The following is a 21,631-nucleotide window of genomic DNA, read 5'->3' on the forward strand; positions in this document are numbered from 1 at the left end:
ACTGTAAAATCACTTCTTTAGCACAGCATTATTGCCCCTTCAGTATAGCACATTACCCCTTTAGCACAGCAACATTGCCCCTTTAATATAGCAAGTTATCCTTTTCTCGAGAGTACATTCGATTATATATTTTTCACTGTTAGGAATGTTATACATATACATAGTGATTTTTTTCAGAGGGACAGAGGTGTTTGAATTAATTTATTTAGACTGTATAGATTCTATCATCTTCACTCAGAAGTCCAAGATTTGTACTTGCTGCAGGCTATTCTGCTGTTTTAATTCAAGAGTACCTTATGACATTATACTAGAGCAGGTCATGCTCATCATCATCATAGGCAGTCCCTCGGAATCGAGGAAGACTTGCTTCCACTATTAAAATGAGTCCTTAGCTGGCTGAACAGTCCAGTACGAGAGCCACAGTCCCTGTCACAGGTGGGACAGATCATTGAGGAAAAAGGTGGGTGGGACAGGTTTGCTGCACGCTCCTTCCGCTGCCTGCATTTGATTTCTGCATGCTCTCGGCGATGAGACTCGAGGTGCTCAGCACCCTCCCGGATGCACTTCCTCCACTTAGGGCAATCTTTGGCCAGGGACTCCCAGGTGTCAGTGGGGATGTTGCACTTTTTCAGAGAGGCTTTGAGGGTGTCCCTGTAACGTTTCCTCTGCCCACCTTTGGCTCATTTGCCGTGAAGGTGTTCCGAGTAGAGTGCTTGCTTTGCAAGTCTTGTGTCTGGCATGCGAACGATGTGGCCTGCCCAGCGGAGCTGATCAGCTGTGGTCAGTGCTTCAATACTGGGGATGTTGGCCTGGTCGAGGACGCTAATGTTGGTGCGTCTGTCCTCCCAGGGGATTTGTAGGATCTTGTGGAGGCATTGTTGGTGGTATTTCTCCAGCGACTTGAGGTGTCTACTGTACATGGTCCATGTCTCTGAGCCATGCAGGAGACACATAAACATGCTAACAGATTTATGTGTCTTTGTTACTTTTGAATTTTTGGCAAGAATTTTGTGCTCGTTAAGATGACATATGCCGTTTCAGACCTGGAAACGGAGCACTTTTCGACATCATGCATTAAGTCTCAGTATATAGCACCCTTAGGTCAGGTACAACATGGATAATATATAAAGGAAAGTTTTCTTTGCATTATCTCCGCAAACACTCCCAGGGCAGGTACACCACTAGTTAGATGCAGAATAAAGGTCCCTCTACACTGTCCCATCAAACACTCCCAGGGCAGGTACAGCACGGGGTTAGATACAGAGTAAAGCTCCCACTGGAGTTCTTTGAGGATGTAATGAGCAGGGTGGATAAGAAGGAACCAGTGGCTGTGGTGCATTTGGATATCCAGAAGGCATTTGACAAGGTGCCACGTAAAAGGTTACTGCACAAGATAAATGTTCACGGGGTTGGGGATAATACATTAGCATGGATTGAGGATTGGCTAACTAACAGAAAACAGAGAGTCGGGATAAATGGTTCATTTTCCATTTGGCAAACAATAACTATTGGGGTGCCGCAGGGATCGGTGCTGGGGCCTCAACTATTTACAATCTACATTAATGACTTGGATGAAAGGACCGAGTATAATGTAGCCAAGTTTGCTGATGATACAAAGATGGGTGGGAAAGCAAATTGTGAGGACACAAAAAATCTGCAAAGGGATATAGACAGGCTAAGTGAGTGGGCAAAAATTTACCAGCTGGTGCGTAATGCGGGAAATCCACTTTCCGTAATAAGTATCCGTAATAAGGTGGATGAATTAACTGTGCAAATAGATGTTAACAAATATGATGTGATTGGGATTACAGAGACATGGCTCCAGGATGATCAGGGCTGGGAACTCAACATCCAAGGGTATTCAACATTCAGGAAGGATAGAAGAAAAGGAAAAGGAGGTGGGATAGCATTGCTGGTTAAAGAGGAGATTAATGCAATAGTTAGGCAGGACATTAGCTTGGATGATGTGGAATCTATATGGTAGAGCTGCAGAACACCAAAGGGCAAAAAACATTAGTGGGAGTTGTGCACAGACCTTCAAACAGTAGTAGTGATGTTGGGGAGGGCATCAAACAGGAAATTAGGGGTGCATGCAATAAAGGTGCAGCAGTTATCATGGGTGACTTTAATATGCATATAAATTGGGCTAGCCAAACTGGAAGCAATACAGTGGATTGCATAAGGGATGGTTTTCTAGACCAATATGTCGAGGAACCAACTAGTGGATGCATTGACAGTCATTTTCCAACATTCCATTGACTCTGGATCAGTTCCTATGGAGTGGAGGGTAGCTAATGTAACTTCACTTTTTAAAAAAGGAGGGAGAGAGAAAACGGAATTATAGACCGGTCAGCCTGACATCGGTAGTGGGTAAAATGATGGAATCAATTATTAAGGATGTCATAGCAGCGTATTTGGAAAGAGGTGACATGATAGGTCCAAGTCAGCATGGATTTGTGAAAGGGAAATCATGCTTGACAAATCTTCTGGAATTTTTTGAGGATGTTTCCAATAAAGTGGACAAGGGAGAACCAGTTGATGTGGTATATTTGGACTTTCAGAAGGCTTTTGACAAGGTCCCACACAAGAGATTAATGTACAAAGTTAAAGCACATGGGATTGGGGGTAGTGTGCTGACGTGGATTGAGACCTGGTTGGCAGACAGGAAGCAAAGAGTAGGAGTAAATGGGTACTTTTCAGAATGGCAGGCATTGACTAGTGGGTTACCACAAGGTTCTGTGCTGGGGCCCCAGTTGTTTACATTGTACATTATGATTTAGACGAGGGAATTAAATGTAGTATCTCCAAATTTGCGGATGACACTAAGTTGGGTGACAGTGTGAGCTGCGAGGAGGATGCTATGAGGCTACAGAGTGACTTGGATAGGTTAGGTGAGTGGGCAAATGCATGGCAGATGAAGTATAATGTGGATAAATGTGAGATTATCCACTTTGGTGGTAAAAACAGAGAGACAGACTATTATCTGAATGGTGACAGATTAGGAAAAGGGGAGGTGCAACGAGACCTGGGTGTCATGGTACATCAGTCATTGAAGGTTGGCATGCAGGTACAGCAGGCGGTTAAGAAAGCAAATGGCATGTTGGCCTTCATAGCGAGGGGATTTGAGTACAGGGGCAGGGAGGTGTTACTACAGTTGTACAGGGCCTTGGTGAGGCCACACCTGGAGTATTGTGTACAGTTTTGGTCTCCTAACTTGAGGAAGGACATTCTTGCTATTGAGAGAGTGCAGCGAAGGCCCACCAGACTGATTCCTGGAATGGCGGGACTGACATATCAAGAAAGACTGGATCAACTGGGCTTGTATTCACTGGAGTTCAGAAGAATGAGAGGGGATCTCATAGAAACGTTTAAAATTTTGATGGGTTTAGACAGGTTAGATGCAGGAAGAATGTTCCCAATGTTGGGAAAGTCCAGAACCAGGGGTCACAGTCTAAGGATAAGGGGTAAGCCATTTAGGACCGAGTTGAGGAGAAACTTCTTCACCCAGAGAGTGGTGAACCTGTGGAATTCTCTACCACAGAAAGTTGTCGAGGTCAATTCACTAAATATATTCAAAAAGGAGTTAGATGTAGTCCTTACTACTAGGGGTATTAAGGGGTATGGCGAGAAAACAGGAATGGGATACTGAAGTTGCATGTTCAGCCATGAACTCATTGAATGGCAGTGCAGGCTCGAAGGGCCGAATGGCCTACTCCTGCACCTATTTTCTATGTTTCTATGTTTCTCAATAATAGAAGAGCAAATTATAATTTAAATGGAGAAAAATTGCAAAGTGCTGCAGTACAGAGGGACCTGGGGGTCCTTGTGCATGAAACACAAAAAGTTATTATGCAGGTACAGCAAGTAATCAGGAAGGCAAACAGAATGTTGGCCTTTATTGCAAGGGGGATAGAGTATAAAAGCAGAGAAGTCCTGCTACAACTGTACAGGGTATTGGTGAGGCCACACCGAGAGTACTGTATACAGTTTTGGTCTCCGTATTTAAGGAAGGATAAACTTGCATTGGAGGCTGTTCAGAGAAGGTTTACTAGGTTGATTCCGGAGATGAGGGGGTTGACTTATGAAGATAGGTTGAGTAGGTTGGACCTATACTCACTGGAGTTCAAAAGAAAGAGAGGTGATCTTATTGAAACATATAAGATAATGAGGGGGCTCGACAAGGTGGATGCAGAGAGGATATTTCCACTCATAGGGGAAACTAAAACTAGAGGACGTAGTCTCGGAATAAGGGGCCGCCCATTTAAAACCCAGATGAGAAGGAATTTCTTCTCTCAGAGGGTTGTAAATCTGTGGAATTCTCTGCCCCAGAGAGCTGGGTCGTTGAATATATTTAAGGCGGAGATAGACAAATTTTTGAGCGATAAGGGAATAAAGGGTTATGGGGAGCAGACAGGGAAGTGGAGCTGAGTCGATGATCAGATTAGCCATGATCTTATTAAATGGCAGAGCAGGCTCGAGGGGCCAAATGGCCTACTCCTGCTCCTATTTCGTATGTCCCATCAAACACTCCCAGGATAGGTACAGAACAGTTTAGCTACAGAGTAAAGCTCCCTCTACACTGTCCCAGCAAACACCCAGGGCAGGTACAGCAAGGGTTAGATACAGAGTAAATCTCCCTCTACACTGTCCCATCAAACACTCCCAGGGCAGGTACAGCACGGGGTTAGATACAGAGTAAAGCTCCCTCTACATTGTCCCATCAAACACTCCCAGGGCAGGTACAGGGGTTAGATACAGAGTAAAGCTCCCTCAACACTGTCCCATCAAACACTCCCAGGGCAGGTACAGGGGTTAGATACAGAGTAAAGCTTCCTCAACACTGTCCCTGTTATGTCTGTAATGCACTTATGAATGACTCCACGAGGCAATGTGTTGTACTCAAACTGTAACGACCTTGGTCCTTTATTTGTAACTCCAGAGTGAAGTACAAGCATGGTGGGCAGCCTTTTATACTGGGCCCTGCACACCGATACAGGTGACCCTCAGGTCTCCCACCGTAGTGCCCTCTGGTGGATAGCCTCTGCCACAGGGGCAGGAAACACCGGTCTCCACCAGTTGCACCCTTTAGTGGTGCCAGCATAGTATATACACAGTGTAAACCTTATTGATAGTACATCAGGTAACAAGCCTCCATCTTATGCAACTATACAGTGAGTACACAGAGAGTATATCTATAGTCTGCATATATAACAGTCCCATCACTCACTCACTGTTTAGACTCGCACATTAAAATACATGAACCCAGAAACAATCAGCACCTTCAGGAAAGGAGGTGAGAAAACTTGATGAGGGAACAGCGGAAAATTCTCACGAAATTCCTGAACACCCTACTTCCCTTTCTGGCTCCCATGCTAGTCGACATTGTAAATGATTCCTTCTCTGGCACTGTCCCTTTCAAAACTTCTGTCATCATGTCTTCTCCCATGTTAAAAAAACACCCTCGACCCTATCTTAACGCAAATCCAATTTCCTCTCCAAAGTCCTTGAACTTGTTGTTGCCTACCAAATCTGCGCTGCTCTCTCCTGCATCTCGCTGTTTGAATCCCATAATAAGGTTACTGCTTCTTGAGCAGTACCAAAGTGCCTTGAACCAAAATCATAAATGGTATTCTCTGTGACTGTGGTGATTTATTCCTCACCATACTTTGAATTCTCTGTGGTTTCTGACACAATTGACCACACTATCCTCCTCCAACCATCCTCCTCAACGATTTTGCTCTAACCATTCTCCTCTGTTGAACAGCACGGTGGGACTGGCCTCACTTGGTTACATTCTTACTTATCCAACTGTAACCAGAGCATCTCTAGCAATGGCTTCTCTTTCTACCCTTGCACTCACCTTCAGAGTCTTCAAAGGATCCATCCTTGTCTCTCTCCTCTTCCACATGTATATGCTGCCCCTTGGTAACATCAGCGGCAGATCCATGACCAGCTTTGATATTTACGCTGATGACACCCAGCTTTATTTACCTCTCCACTGCCTCTCTCAACCCTCCACAACAACAGTGCTATCAGTCCTCAATGAGGCATAACTTCCTCCAGCTAAACACAGACAGAAACCATCGTTCTTCACCCTACAACCTTTGCTACTGACTTCATCCCTTTCCCCGACCACTGTCTGAGACTGAACCAGGATGTTTCCAATCTCGGCGACCCATTGAGCTGAACTTCAGACTCCATATACTCTCCATCAAAATGACTACCTCCTTCCACCTATGTAACATTGCCTGCCTCTGCTCCTACCTCAGCCCATCTATTGGTGAAACCTTCATCCATACCTTTGTCATCTTAAGTCTCGATCCCTCGTCTGGTATCCCATCCGCAATCCTCTGTAAACTTAAGCTCATCCAAAACTCTGCTACCCATATCATATCCCACGTAAAGTCCTGTTCACCCATCCCTCCAAGACACACACCATTCTGACTTGGAAATATATCGTCGTTCCTTCATTGTCGCTGAATCAAAGTCCTGGAACTCCCTACTTAATAGCACTGTGTGAGCACCTTCACCATGAGGATTGAAGCGGTTCAAGAAGGCGGCTCACCACCACCTTCTCAAGGGCAAATAGGGATGGGCAATAAAGGCTGGCTTTGCCAGCGATGCTCACATCCCTTGAATGAATAAAAAAAAACTCACAACATTGCTGAGATACTCTGTCCCGCGACACTTCAACTGTTAAATTCTCATCTTTGTGTTTTAATCCCTTTTATTGCTTGTTACCTCCCTATCTCTGTAACCCACTCCAGCCCCTACACCCCTCCCTATCTCTGTAACCTCCTCCAGCCCCTACAGCCCTCCCTATCTCTGTGACATTCTCCAGCCCCTACACCCTTCCCTATTTCTGTAACCTCCTCCAGCCCCTACACCCCTCCCTTTCGATGTAACCTCCTCCAGCCCTACACCCCTCCCTATCCCTGTAACCTCATCCAGCCCGAAATCACTCCCTATCACTGTAACCCTCTCCAGTCACTACACCCCATCCCTATCTCTGTAATCTCCTCCAACCCTACACCCCTCCTTATCTCTGTAACCTCCTCCAACCCTACACCCCTCCCTATCTCTGTAACCTCCTCCAGCCCCTACACACCTCCCTTTCTCTGTAACCTGCTCCAGCCCCTACACCCCTCCCTATCTCTGTAATCTGCTCCAGGCCCTACAACCCTCCCTATCTCTGTAACCTCCTCCAGTCCCTACACCACTCCCTATCTCTGTAACCTCCTCCAGCCCCCTATACCCTCCCTATCTCTGTAGCCTCCTCCAGCCCCTACACCCCTCCCTATCTCTGTAAACCCCTCCAACCCCTACACCCCTCCCTATCTCTGTAACCTCCTCCAGCCCCTACACCCCTCCCTATCTCTGTGACATTCTCCAGCCCCTACACCCTTCCCTATTTCTGTAACCTCCTCCAGCCCCTACACCCCTCCCTTTCGATGTAACCTCCTCCAGCCCTACACCCCTCCCTATCTCTGTAACCTCATCCAGCCCGACATCACTCCCTATCACTGTAACCCCCTCCAGTCACTACACCCCATCCCTATCTCTGTAATCTCCTCCAACCCTACACCCCTCCTTATCTCTGTAACCTCCTCCAACCCTACACCCCTCCCTATCTCTGTAACCTCCTCCAGCCCCTACACACCTCCCTATCTCTGTAACCTGCTCCAGCCCCTACACCCCTCCCTATCTCTGTAATCTGCTCCAGGCCCTACAACCCTCCCTATCTCTGTAACCTCCTCCAGTCCCTACACCACTCCCTATATCTGTAACCTCCTCCAGCCCCTACAACCCTCCCTATCTCTGTAAACTCCTCCAGCCCCTACAACCCTCCCTATCTCTGTAACCCCCTCCCACCCTACACCCCTCCCTATCTCTGTAAACTCCTCAAGCCCCTACACCCTCCCTATCTCTGTAACACCCTCCCACTCTACATCCCTCCCTATCTCTGTAACCTCCTCCCACCCTACACCCCTCCCTATCTCTGTAAACTCCTCCAGCCCCTACACTCCTTCCTAACACTGTGACCTTCTCCAGCCCGTACACCCCTCCCTATCCCCGTAATCTCCTCCAGCCCCGACACCCCTCCCTATCTCTGTAACCTCCTCCCATCCTACACCCTCCCTATCTCTATAATCTCCTCCTGTCCCTACACCCCTCCCTATCTCTGTAACCCCCTCCAGCCCGACAACCCCGAGTTCTCCTGTACTCCCGACCAATGTTCCTCCTTCAGTCAACGCGACAAAAAACGATTAACCAGCCATTCATTTCATTGCTGTCTGTGAGCTCTTACAATGCAAAAATTGCTGCCAAATTTGCATTTCAAAGTAATTCACTTTATGAGAAGTGCTTTGAGATGCAAAAAGTTGCAATATAAATGTAAGTTTTCTATCTTTCAAAATTTCAGACTGCATCACAAACTCACCTGGACAGCCACGGGATGTTAAAATGGAAGTTGATCATCATCAAAGTGCGATGCAGAGTGGCGACTGACTTCCGACTCGCTACAGCTCTCTTCTAGACCAAAGTGCTTCGGGCCCCTGGTAACTCTTTCTTATGCTCTGTGATGGTGGGTTTGTTGTCGCTGCAGCGAGCATCCACTGTGTTTTGCATCACGACTAACTGGATTGGAGACTGGATGGGTTGGTCCATCTCGGGGCCATACTCCTTACTGGGGTCCTTACCTCTGCAGTCATACAAAATGCATGAAATAAGGAAAACTAAGAGCAGAATCACATAACTTGCCACAAGTATAATCAGGTTCAAAGTTACAGGGTCTATCTCCAGGTAAAGCTCCATCTATTCCCCCTGTGTTTCAGTGCTCAGTGCTAGAACATGGTAACCACTGGGTCTGAGAAGTCGCTGCATTTACAAAAGCTAAAGAGAGTAGGCTGGCTTTGTGATAAAACATCATTAATCTCTGATTCAGCGCTTGAACAGAAGGGCTTAAAACTGCTCAGTTTAATAACTTAAATCCCTTCCATCTAGCATACCATCAGCAAACAGAAATCTGATTGATTTGGGCTGAAAAGTCAGCAAACATCGGATAGATGGATTTCAAACAATCATAATCATAGTGTAATCCAGAGAGAGTGCATCAGCCATCATTAAGGAGATTGTGGCCATTTGTTTGATAGTATCTTAGGCGATGTATTACTGCTGAACAAATGGGAGGCGCAAGTTCTCTGATCTTTGGTTACTGGCAGCTTACTGAGGCAATGTTTGGTTTTGATGAGCAGTATGAGGAGTGGGAGTGATAGGAGAGTAAGGAGAAGGAGCAATAGGAAACGTTGAAGGAAGAGGAGGAGCAAGGCAGTGTAGAGGGGGATTTATAGTCTTGCTCAGGTCCTTTCCATGGGCCTTGGTTACCATGATTCTCATGTGAGCCTGGGTAGTGAGCACTGACTGCTTACTGAACTGTACGGCTCAGTTACTTACTGGGCAAGCCTGTAAATCAATTCTATCCTCCAGATGTCTCCACTTTTCCAACTCAGTCAACATGTTAATGACTCCCATGGGGAAGAGAGCTGGGAAATGGCACAAGATTCTCAAACCAGTCTGTGATAATTAGAAAGAAATACCTCCTCTCACAGGAGTATCCTGTCCCACTACACTGAGCGAGGCTTGTGGAGAGAGGGTATAGGGGTGAGCAGAAAATATTCAGAGTCCCCAAATTTATTCGACAATCACTGGAAACATAGGATAACCCATCTATGTTTGTCTATCAGGAGAGCGCTAAGACAGAGCATATGTCAGGAGCTCTTTTACATCTAAAATACACCATGGAGTTAACTAGCCAGGAAATTAATTGAAGGCTCTAGACCACGTAACAAGATATTCCCATGTTACAGTAACAAGGAACCAGGCAAGTCATGGATTCAGTATAATAGCTAATACAATTCCTACTTTATAAAAAGCTTTAACTCCGCTGACATAACAGTATTCATGGAGTGGCATTTCTGCTCACTCTGCTTCTTGCTGTAGACCACAGATTCACTGCACTCTATTTCCAGTAAGGACTAGACATATATTCTTATTCCCCATTTTATAGGTTATTTCAATTTTAGAATGCCATGGGTGCTTGCTGCTTTTTGTTATTCATTTTGATGCAGCAGATAGGATTGTTTCTGGTAGTGATGCAGTAATGCTGGTTGTCATGTAGTTGGTTAATAGTAATACTGGTTGCTTAACCATAATGATTGTTTTACAGTAATACTGGTAATTTAATAGTATTATTGGTTGTGTAACAGTAATATAGATTACTATTAGATACAGAGTAAAGCTCCCTCTACACTGTCCCATCAAACACTCTCAGGGCAGGAACAGGAGGTTAGATACACAGTAAAGCTCCCTCTACACTGTCCCATCAAACACTCCTTGGGCAGGGGCAGGGCGTTAGATACAGAGTAAAGCTCCTTCTACACTGTCCCATAAACACTCCTGGGGCAGGTATAGCTCGGGTTAGATACAGAGTAAAGCTCCCTCTACACTGTCCCATCAAACACTCCCAGGGCAGGTACAGCACGGGGTTAGATACAGAGTAAAGCTCCCTCTGCTCTGTCCCATCAAACACTCACATCATAGGCAGTCCCTCGGAATCGAGGAAGACTTGCTTCCACTCTAAAAGTGAGTTCTCAGGTGACTGAACAGTCCAATATGGAAATTACAGTCTCTGTCGCAGGTGGGACAGACAGTGGTTGAAGGAAAGGGTGGTTGGGGAGTCATGCTCCTTCCGCTGCCTGCGCTTGGTTTCTGCATGCTCTCGGCGACGAGACTCGAGGTGCTCAGTGCCCTCCCGGATGCTTTTCCTCCACTTAGGGCAGTCTTGGGCCAGGGACTCCCAGGTGTCGATGGGGATGTTGCATTTAATCAGGGAGGCTTTGAGGGTGTCCTTGAAATGTTTCCTCTGCTCACCTGGGGCTCGCTTGCCATGTAGAGCGCTTGCTTTGGAAATCTTGTGTCGGGCATGCGAACAATGTGGTCCGCCCAATGGAGCTGGTCAAGTGTGGTCAGTGCTTCGATGCTGGTGATGTTGGCCTGATCGAGAACATTGACATTGGTGTGTCCTAGGAGATTTGCAGGATCTTGCAGAGTTATCGTTGGTGGTATTTCGCCAGTGATTTGAGGTGTCTACTGTATATGGTCCACATCTCTGAGCCATACAGCAGGGCGGGTATCACTACAGCCCTGTAGACCAAAAGCTTGGTGCCAGATTTGAGGGCCTGATCTTCGAACACTCTCTTCCTCAGGCGGCCGAAGGCTGCACTGGTGCACTGCAGGCGGTGTTGAACCTCGTCGACGATGTCTGTCCTTGCTGATAATAGATTCCCGAGGTATGGAAAGTGGTCCACATTGTCCAAGGCTGCACGTGGATCTTGATGCAGGGCAGGTACAGCATATGCTAGATGTAAATTTAAGTTCCCTGAAAACTGCCTTAACAGTGTGCCTACACCCAAATGAGCACAATAGGGAATCAGGGTTAACATCAGTAGAGATACAGTCAGTAACACAGGGTGCTGGGGGAGAGGGGTTACTGAGTGACAGTGTGAGAGAGCTGGATTAACATCAGTACAGATATAGTCAGTAACACAGGGCGCTGGGGGAGAGGGGTTACTGAGTGACAGTGTGAGGGAGCTGGATTAACATCAGTACAGATACAGTCAGCAACACAGGGTGCTGGGGGAGAGGGGTTACTGAGTGACAGTGTGAGGGAGCTGCATTAACATCAGTAGAGATACAGTCAGTAACACAGGGCTCTGGGGGAGAGTGGTTACTGAGTGACTGTGAGGGAGCTGCATTAACATCAGTAGAGATACAGTCAGTAACACAGGGCGCTGGGGGAGAGGGGTTACTAAGTGACAGTGTGAGTGAGCTGGATTAACATCAGTAGAGATACAGTCAGTAACACAGGGTGCTGGGGGAGAGGGGTTACTGAGTGACAGTGTGAGGGAGCTGGATTAACATCAGTACAGATACAGTCAGTAACACAGGGCGCTGGGGGAGAGGGGTTACTGAGTGACAGTGTGCGGGAGCTGGATTAACATCATTGAGGTACAGTTAGTAAGACAGGGGGCCCAAGTTTCCACACGATAAAAAACGGGCGCCCCTCCGAACTGGGCGCCCGTTTTTCGCGCTTAAAATGGCGCCGGAAAAAATTCTGGAGAGCCCTGCAGCTCCTTGTCTGTTTGGCGCGGCGCCCAGGGGGGGGCGGAGCCGACACTCGCGCCGATTTTGTAAGTGGGAGGGGGCGGGTACTATTTAAATAGTTTTTTTTCCTGCCGGCGTGTTGGAGCGTTCGCGCACGCGCAGTATGAAAAAAACATTGGCATTCGGCCATTTTTGTAGTTCTTTGTAGCTGTTTAATTTTTGAACATTTTTTAATAAAAGCACATTGCCATCAGCACTTGCAGCCTTCTCACTGTCTCCTCCCCTCCCCCCGCGGGAAGAACGGGTGCCTCCTACCCCCCCCCCGCGGGAAGAACGGGCGCCTCCTCCCCCCTCCCCCCCCCCGCGGGAAGAACGGGCGCCTCCTCCCCCCTCCCCCCCCCCCGCGGGAAAGAACGGGCGCCTCCTCCCCCCCCCCCGCGGGAAGAACGGGTGCCTCCTACCCCCCCCCCGCGGGAAGAACGGGCGCCTCCTCCCCCCTCCCCCCCCCCGCGGGAAGAACGGGCGCCTCCTCCCCCCTCCCCCCCCCCCGCGGGAAAGAACGGGCGCCTCCTCCCTCCCCCTCCGCGGGAAGAACAGGCGCCTCCTCCCTCCCCCTCCGCGGGAAGAACAGGCGCCTCCTCCCTCCCCCTCCGCGGGAAGAACGGGCGCCTCCTCCCTCCCCCTCCGCGGGAAAGAACGGGCGCCTCAGGCTGACTGCAGAATTCTCCGTGCCTGAAGCACTTTCACACAGGTAGGAAGATGGTTTATTTAATCTTTTCTTTGCTTATAAATGTTTATTCAGGTTGGATTTATTTGTATAATATTTGTAGAAGTATAAATAAGGATTTATTATAGAATTTAATGACTTCCCTTCCCCCCCCCACCTCGTTCTGGACGCCTAATTTGTAACCTGCGCCTGATTTTTTAATGTGTAGAACAGGTTTTTTCAGTTCTACAAAAATCTTCACTTGCTCCATTCTAAGTTAGTTTGGAGTACGTTTTCACTGTGGAAACTTTCAAATCATGCGTCAGTGGCCAGACACGCCCCCTTTTGAAGAAAAAATTCTGTTCCAAAGTAGAACTGTTCTATCTGACTAGAACTGCAGAAAAAAAAATGTGGAGAATTGCGATTTCTAAGATAGTCCGTTCTCCACCAGTTGCTCCTAAAAATCAGGCACAAATCATGTGGAAACTTGGACCCAGGGTGTTGAGGGAGGGGTTTCATTCAGAAAGGCCTGGATTAATCAAGGACAGTCAGCATGGATTTGTTAATGGAAGGTCATGTCTCACTAACTTGATTGAATTTTTTGAGGAGGTTACTGTTATGTATGCTAACCTCACCAATGAGGAAGACTTGCCACCAGGGGAAACCTAAGGGTCATCAGTGCACCCTGGGGCAAGCAGGTATAAAAGGCAATACACCATGCTGCTGCCTCACTCTGGAGTTACATTAAAGAAACCAAGGTCACAATGGTTTGAGCTTACAACAGTCTTGTGGAGTTATTTTGAACTGGCGATGAGTTACAAATCACAAACTTTTGCTCCACGGGAGGTTTCTGTCCTCCCTGAGCTCGTCTTAGGACACCTGCGTTACAGTGTGACAGGTGTACCGCCCCAGTCAAACTCCCCACCTGCCGTTAGTATTCTTGAGAGATTTGTTGAGGGTGATGATAGGGAAGCCTTCGTTGAGCGTCTCGACCAGTACTTCGTGGCCAATGAGCTGGACACGGCTGAGACGGCGGTCAAGCGCAGGGCGATTCTCCTCACCGTATGTCTTCGATATATGGCCTCCTCAAAAATCTGCTGGCACCGGTCAAACCAACGGACAAGACTTACACAGAGCTGGGCACGCTGGTTCGGGAACACCTCAAACCAAAGGAGAGCATCTTAATAGCCAGGTATCGCTTTTACACGCACCATCGCTCCGAGGGCCAGAACGGGATGAGTTTTGACGCCGACCTAAGACGCCTTGCAGGACAGTACGAATTTGCAGGATCTTTGGGGGAAATGTTGTGGGACTTTTTCGTGCTTGGAATTGGCCACGAGGTCATTCTTCACAAACTGCTGTCTGCCAAATCCCTAGATCTGAGCAAGGCCATCACGATAGCTCAAGCTTTCATATCCATGAGCGACAACACGAAACAGATATCTTCACAGCATCGAAGCTCACTGGCAAGTACTGTGCATAAACTAATGCCTTCAGCAAGCAGAACTGTACATGGTAGGGCCCACATGACCGCAGAGACCAGGCCTAGGGTGACTCAGAGGCCGCTGTGGGGTGTGAATGCGTATCCATTAACACCATGTTGGCGCTGCGGGGGCAGTCATAGAGCCCATCAATGTTGTGCAAGGGCTGTGGAACAATGGGGCACTTCCAGCGAATGTGCAAATGACCTCTGACTCATCACGTGGCAGTCACTAGAGGACATCCGATCCAGCGCAGATCACGCTGAACGAGCAGGAGAGGCTACTCAACCGGGGGATGAAGAGGAAGTGTATGGGGTACACACCTTCACCACCAAAAGCCCTCTGATAATGTTAAAAGTTAAACTTAATGGCATTCCAGTCTCCATGGAATTGGACACGGGGGTGAGTCAATCAATCATGAGCCAGAAGGCTTTTGAGAAACTGGGGCAACAAGGCAGAGAGGCCAAAACTGAGCCTGATTCACACAACGCTGCGCACTTACACCAAAGAACTCATACATGTTATTGGCAGTGCGGCAGTGAAAGTATCGTACGACGGAATTGTTATATATGTAAACTTGTATTTACTCTGTACAGCCACCAGGGGACTCATCCCCTGGAGTCCCAAGGGATCCCATAATCCCTTGGGAGCACAGATATTTAAGGAGGCCTCACAGGTTGGAGAGGCACTCTGGAGACCTGCAATAAAAGACTAAGGTCATACTTTACTTTGAGCTCACAGTGTTCAGTCTGACTCTTTCTCCATACATAACAGGAATGGTGCATGATTCCTGGTTCCATAGCTCAAGGGTTAGAGCACTGGTCTTGTAAACCAGCAGTCATGAGTTCAAATCTCACTGGGGCCTACTCAAAATTAGCTCACCATCAATTAACAAAGGGTTTAATTATGAATATTAAACAGCTCTGAGACTGACCCTGGAGCTACAGCCTCCTTCTTAGGGGTAAGCCATTTAGGACCGAGATGAGGAGAAACTTCTTCACCCAGAGAGTGGTGAACCTGGGCTTTTGGTGGTGAAGGTGTGTACCCCATACACTTTCTCTACCACTGAAAGTTGTTGAGGCCAATTCACTAAATATATTCAAAAAGGAGTTAGATGAAGTCCTTACAACTAGGGGGATCAAGGGGTATGGCGAGAAAGCAGGAATGGGGTACTGAAGTTGCATGTTCAGCCATGAACTCATTGAATGGCGGTGCAGGCTAGAAGGGCCGAATGGCCTACTCCTGCACCTATTTTCTATGTTTCTGTGATTTACCACTATGGACTGTACTAGGCGATGGCCCAATGCTGTTCGGCAGAAGCTGGCTCGGAAAGATCCGATGGAACTGGGACGACATCAAAGCACTGTCTTCGGTGGATGATGCCTCATGCGCCCAGTGCTAAACAAATTCCCGGCGTTATTTGAGCCAGGCATTGGCAACTTGGCAACTTCACAGTCGCCAAGGTGGAGATCCATCTTGTTCCTGGGGCACGACCCATTCATCACAAGGCCCAAGCAGTCCCATATATGATGTGAGAGAAAGTCGAGATCGAGCTGGACAGACTTCAATGAGAGGGAATCATATTGCCAGTCGAGTTCAGTGAGTGGGCCAGTCCAATCGTGCCGGTGCTAAAGAGCGATGGTCAGAATCTGCGGGGACTACAAGGTAACGAACAACCACGTCTCGTTACAGGACCAGTACCCACTACCTAAAGCGGAGGACCTATTCGCAACGTTAGCAGGGGGAAAGTCGTTCACCAAGCTGGATCTAAACTCTGCTTACATGACACAGGAACTGGCTGAACCTTCAAAGAAATTGACGTGCATCAACACGCACAAAGGACTGTTGATATACCACAGATGCCCTTTTGTGATTCGCTCGGCTGCGGCCACCTTCCAGAGGAACATGGAGAGTCTACTGAAATCGGTTCTATGCACCGTGGTGTTCCAAGATGACATCTTGATCACTGATCGCAACACCACCGAACACTCGCACAACCTGGAAGAGGTTCTAAAGCGACTGGACAGAATGGGACTCAGGCTGAAATGCTCCAAGTGTGTTTTCCTGGCGCCAGAGGTCGAATTTCTGGGGAGAAAGATTGCGGCAGACAGCATCAGACCCACGGACTCCAAGACGGAGGCCATCAAGAATACACCCAGACCACAGAATGTGATGGAGCTGCGTTCGTTCCTGGGACTCCTCAAGTATTTTGGTAACTTTCTACCGGGGTTAAGCACTTTGCTGAAACCCTTGCATTTAATGCTACGCAAAGGTGATGACTGGGTTTGGGGTAAATCTCAAGAGACTGCCTTTAATAAGGCCAGAAACCTGCTATGCTCTAACAAGTTACTTGTATTGAATGAGCCATGTAAACGTTTAGTACTAGCTTGTGATGCGTCGTCGTACAGGGTCGGTTGTATGTTACAGCAAGCAAATGTGTCAAGCAAACTGCAACCGGTTGCATACGCATCCAGAAGTTTATCCAAGGCTGAAAGAGCCTGCAGTATGGTTGAGAAAGAAGTGTTAGCATGTGTATACAGGGTTAAGAAAATGCACCAATACCTATTTGGTCTCCGGTTCGAGCTTGAAACCGATCACAAACCACTTACTTCACTGCTCTCAGAAAGCAAAGGCATCAACACCAATGCTTCGCCCTGCATCCAAAGATGGGCACTAACATTGTCTGCGTACGACTATGTAATCCGTCACAGACCAGGCACTGAGAACTGTGCTGATGCCCTCAGTCGACTACCATTGCCCACCACCGGGGTGGAAATGGCGCAACCCGCAGACTTGCTTCTGGTAATGGATGCTTTTGAGACCGAGGGGGTCACCCATCACGGCTCGCCAGATCAGAACCTGGACTAGCCAAGACCCTGTGCTATCACTAGTAAAAAGCTGCATCCTTAATGGGAGCTGGTTGGCGATGTAAATTCCTGGATTCTTTTACCTCAATCTGGTTCAGTAAAATTACTGAGTCGAATACCTCTTGTGCTTTGAACAAAGCAATCTTTATTACCGGCCAGTAAGACCTATCAGACAGAAGATATAATCTCTGGATAGAGCGTACACACTCCCTACGGATAGGTAAAATTACATCGTAAAGCGTTAACAGTTATACAGTTTTGAAATCAGATAACAAAATACAAATGGATTGACAGTCTAACTCAGCCACTCATTAGTCAATCTATATGAGATGTTCTTCTTGAAAGCTCAAGTATTGCCTCTAAATGTTTCAATCTAATGGTGTGACTATTAACTGAGACCTTGCAATTCTGCAGATGTATTTCATGTTACAATTATATATTATTGACAGGATTAGTGACTTGAAACCTTGAGACAGACTGTTAGCTATGCTGATGTTGCACTATTTGCAATCTGACATTCTCCCAGCTATTCTTCCATGGCTTATACATTTTCATATATCCCGTTTACTTTACTGTCCTTAATTCCATATATTCCGTTCAGATATCCACAGCGGTTCCCGGGGAAATGCAGGATGAAATTAAGCCGTTCCACCGACGTAAAGATGAATTGTCCATCCAATCGGATTGTCTCCTATGGGGTAATCACGTGGTTTTGCCAAAAAAAGCCAGGGAAACGTTTATACACCTACACAGTACCCACCCAGGCATAGTCATGATGAAGGCTATCGCCAGGTCGCACGTTTGGTGCCCCGGCATTGACTCGGAATTGGAGTCATGCGTACACCAATGTAACACTTTCTCACAGTTGAGCAACGCACCCAGGGAGGCCCCACTGAGCCTGTAGTCATGGCCCTCCAAACCATGATCCAGGGTCCACGTAGATTTTGCTGGCCCTTTTCTAGGAAAGATGTTTCTAGTGGACGCTTACTCTAAATGGATTGAATGTATAATAATGTCATCATGTACATCCACTGCCACCATTGAAAGTCTCTGGGCCATGTTTGCCACCAATGGTTTGCCCGACGTCCTTGTTAGTGACAATGGACCGTGTTTCACCAGCTCGGAATTCAACGAGTTTATGACCCGCAATGGCATTAAGCATGTCAGGTCTGCGCCGTTTAAGCTCGCATCCAATGGTCAAGCAGAATGGGCAGTCCAAACCATCAAGCAGAGCTTGAAACGCGTAATGGACGGCTCCTTGCAGACCCGGTTATCTCGGGTCCTGCTCAGCTACCGGACGCGCCCCCACTCGCTCACTGGGGTTCCCCCTGCAGAATTGTTAATGAAGAGAGCACTCAAAACCAGGCTCTCCTTAGTCCACCCGGATCTCAATGATCATGCAGAAACCCGGCATCACCGGCATAACGCTTACCACGATCGCGCGGCTGTATCGCGTGACATTGAAGTTAATGATCCTGTATTTGTTCTCAATTACGGTCATGGTCCCAAATGGATTGCTGGCACTGTTTTAGTCAGTGGAGGGGAATAGAGTGTTTGTTGTTAAACTGTTGAATGGGCAAATGTGCAGAAAGCACTTGGATCAGACCAAACTGCGGCTCACTGAAAACCAAGAACAGTTTGAAGAAGACTTTAGCATCTATGATCCAGCCACACACCCAACCAGCAATCGACCTCGCTGTCAACCATGAGGATGAACCCACCATGCCCGACAATCCGATCAGACATAGAAACATAGAAACATAGAAAATAGGTGCAGGAGTAGGCCATTCGGTCCTTCGAGCCTGCACCGCCATTCAATAAGATCATGGCTGATCATTCTTTCAGTTCCCCTTTCCTGCTTTCTCTCCATATCCCTTGATCCCCTTAACTGTAAGAGCCATATCTAACTCCCTCTTGAATATATCCAATTAACTGGCATCACCAACTCTCTGTGGCAGGGAATTTCACAGGTTAACAACTCTCTGAGTGAAGAAGTTTCTCCTCAACTCAGTCCTAAATGGCCTGCCCCTTATCCTAAGACTGTGTCCCCTGGTTCTGGACTTCCCCAACATCGGGAACATTCTTCCCGCATCTAGCCTGTCTAGTCCAGTCAGAATCTTATATGTTTCTATGAGATCTCCTCTCATCCTTCTAAACTCCAGTGAATAAAGGCCCATTTGATCCAGTCTCTCCTCATATGACAGTCCAGCCATCCCTGGAATCAGTCTGGTGAACCTTCGCTGCACTCCCTCAATAGCCAGAACGTTCTTCCTCAGATTAGGAGACCAAAACTGAACACAATATTCCAGGTGAGGCCTCACCAAGGCCCTGTACAACTGCAGCAAGACTTCCCTGCTCCTATACTCAAATCCCCTTGCTATGAAGGCCAACATACCATTTGCCTTCTTCACCGCCTGCTCTACCTGCATGCCAACTTTCAATGACTGATGAACCATGACACCCAGGTCTCGCTGCACCTCCCCTTTTCCTAATCTTCTGCCATTCAGATAATATTCTGCCTTCGTGTTTTTGCCCCCAAAGTGGATAACCTCACATTTATCCACATTATACTGCATCTGCCATGTATTTGCCCACTCGCCTAACCTGTCCAAGTCACCCTGCAGCCTCTTAGTGTCCTCCTCACAGATCACACCGCCACTAAGTTTAGTGTCATCTGCAAACATGGAGATATTACACTCAATTCCATCATCTAAATCATTAATATATATTGTAAAGAGCTGGGGTCCCAACACTGAGCCCTGCAGCACTCCACTAGTCACTGCCTGCCATTCTGAAAAGGACCTGTTAATCCCGACTCTCTGCTTCCTGTCTGCCAACCAGTTCTCTATCCACATTAGTGCATTACCCCCAATACCATGCGCTTTGATTTTGCACACCAATCTCTTGTGTGGGACCTTGTCAAAAGCCTTTTGAAAGTCCAAATACACCACATCCACTGGTTCTCCCTTGTCCACTCTAGCAGTTACAACCTCAAAAAATTCTAGAAGATTTGTCAAGCATGATTTCCCTTTCATAAATCCATGCTGACTTGGACCAATCCTATCACTGCTCTTCAAATGCGCTGTGATTTCATTCTTAATGATCGATTCTAACATTTTCCCCACCACCGATGTCAGGCTAACAGGTCTGTAATTAATTACCCGTTTTCTCTCTCCCTCCTTTTTTAAAAAGTGGTGTTACATTAGCAACCATCCAGTCCATAGGAAATGATCCAGAGTCGATAGACTGTTGGAAAATGATCACCAATGCATTCACTATTTCTAGGGCCACTTCCTTAAGTACTCTGGGATGTAGACTATCAGGCCCTGGGGATTTATCGGCCTTCAACCCCGTTAATTTCCCTAACACAATTTCCCGCCCAATAAGGATAGCCTTCAGTTCCTCCCTCTCACTCGTCCTTCGGACCTCTAGTACATCGGGAAGGTTATTTGTGTCTTCCTTTGTGAAGACAGAACCAAAGTACTTGTTCAATTGGTCTGCCATTTCTTTGTTCCCCATTATAAATTCACCTGAATCCGACTGCAAGGGACCAACGCTGGTCTTCAATAATCTTTTTCTCTTCACATACCTATAGAAGCTTTTGCAGTCATTTTCTATGTTTCCCAGCAAGCTTCCTCTCATACTCTATTTTCCCCTCTTAATTAAACCCTTTGTCCTCCTCTGCTGTATTCTAAATTTCTCCCAGTCCTCCAGTTTGCTACTTTTTCTGGCCAATTTATCTGCCTCTTCCTTGGATTTAACACTATCCTTAATTTCCCTTGTTAGCCACGGTTGAGCCACCTTCCCCGTTTTATTTTTACTCCAGACAGGGATGTACAATTGTTGAAGTTCGTCCATGTGATCTTTAAAGGTTTGCCATTGCCTATCCGCCATCAACCCTTTAAGTATCATTTGCCAGTCTAATCTAGCCAATTCGCGCCTCATACCATTAAAGTTACCTTTCCTTAAGTTCAGGACCCTAGTTTCTGAATTAATTTTGTCACTCTCCATCTTAATAAAGAATTCTACCATATTATGGTCACTCTTTCCCAAGGGGCCTCGCACAACAAGATTGCGAATTAGTCCCTTCTCATAACACATCACCCAGTCTAGGATGTCCAGCTCTCTGGTTGGTTCCTCGACATATTGGTCCAGAAATCCATCCCTAATACACTCCTGGAAATCCTCCTCCACCGCATTGCTACCAGTTAGGTTAGCCCAATCAATATGTAGATTAAAGTCACCCATGATTACTGCTGTACCTTTATTGCACACATCCCTTATTTGTTGTTTGATGCTGTCCCCAACCTCACTACTACTCTGTGGTGGCCTGTACACAACTCCCACTAGTGTTTTCTGCCCTTTGGTATTCCGTAGCTCCACCCATATCGATTCCACATCATCCAGGCTAATGT

At 47.2% G+C, this 21,631-nt stretch overlaps 1 protein-coding gene and 1 non-coding gene across 2 annotated transcripts; one reads left to right on the forward strand and one right to left on the reverse strand.

Annotated features, from left to right (window-relative positions):
- Positions 1 to 8,532: 8,532 nt before the first annotated feature.
- Positions 8,533 to 8,814, reverse strand: smim36 (small integral membrane protein 36). The gene has a single exon (XM_070858259.1). The coding sequence runs from the start codon at positions 8,812 to 8,814 to the stop codon at positions 8,533 to 8,535; it is 282 nt and encodes a 93-aa protein (XP_070714360.1).
- Positions 8,815 to 15,141: 6,327 nt separating this feature from the next.
- Positions 15,142 to 15,214, forward strand: trnat-ugu (transfer RNA threonine (anticodon UGU)). Its single transcript has one exon. It is a non-coding gene; the product is annotated as a tRNA-Thr (tRNA).
- The last annotated feature ends 6,417 nt before the right edge of the window (positions 15,215 to 21,631 follow it).

The sequence above is a fragment of the Pristiophorus japonicus genome, chromosome 16, assembly GCF_044704955.1.
Source record: "Pristiophorus japonicus isolate sPriJap1 chromosome 16, sPriJap1.hap1, whole genome shotgun sequence".
NCBI lineage: Eukaryota > Metazoa > Chordata > Chondrichthyes > Pristiophoridae > Pristiophorus > Pristiophorus japonicus.

What these genes read in the sequence shown, in the direction of transcription:
- smim36 (XM_070858259.1), bottom strand. Translation starts at nt 8,814, where the DNA reads ATGGAGCTTTACCTGGAGATAGACCCTGTAACTTTGAACCTGATTATA.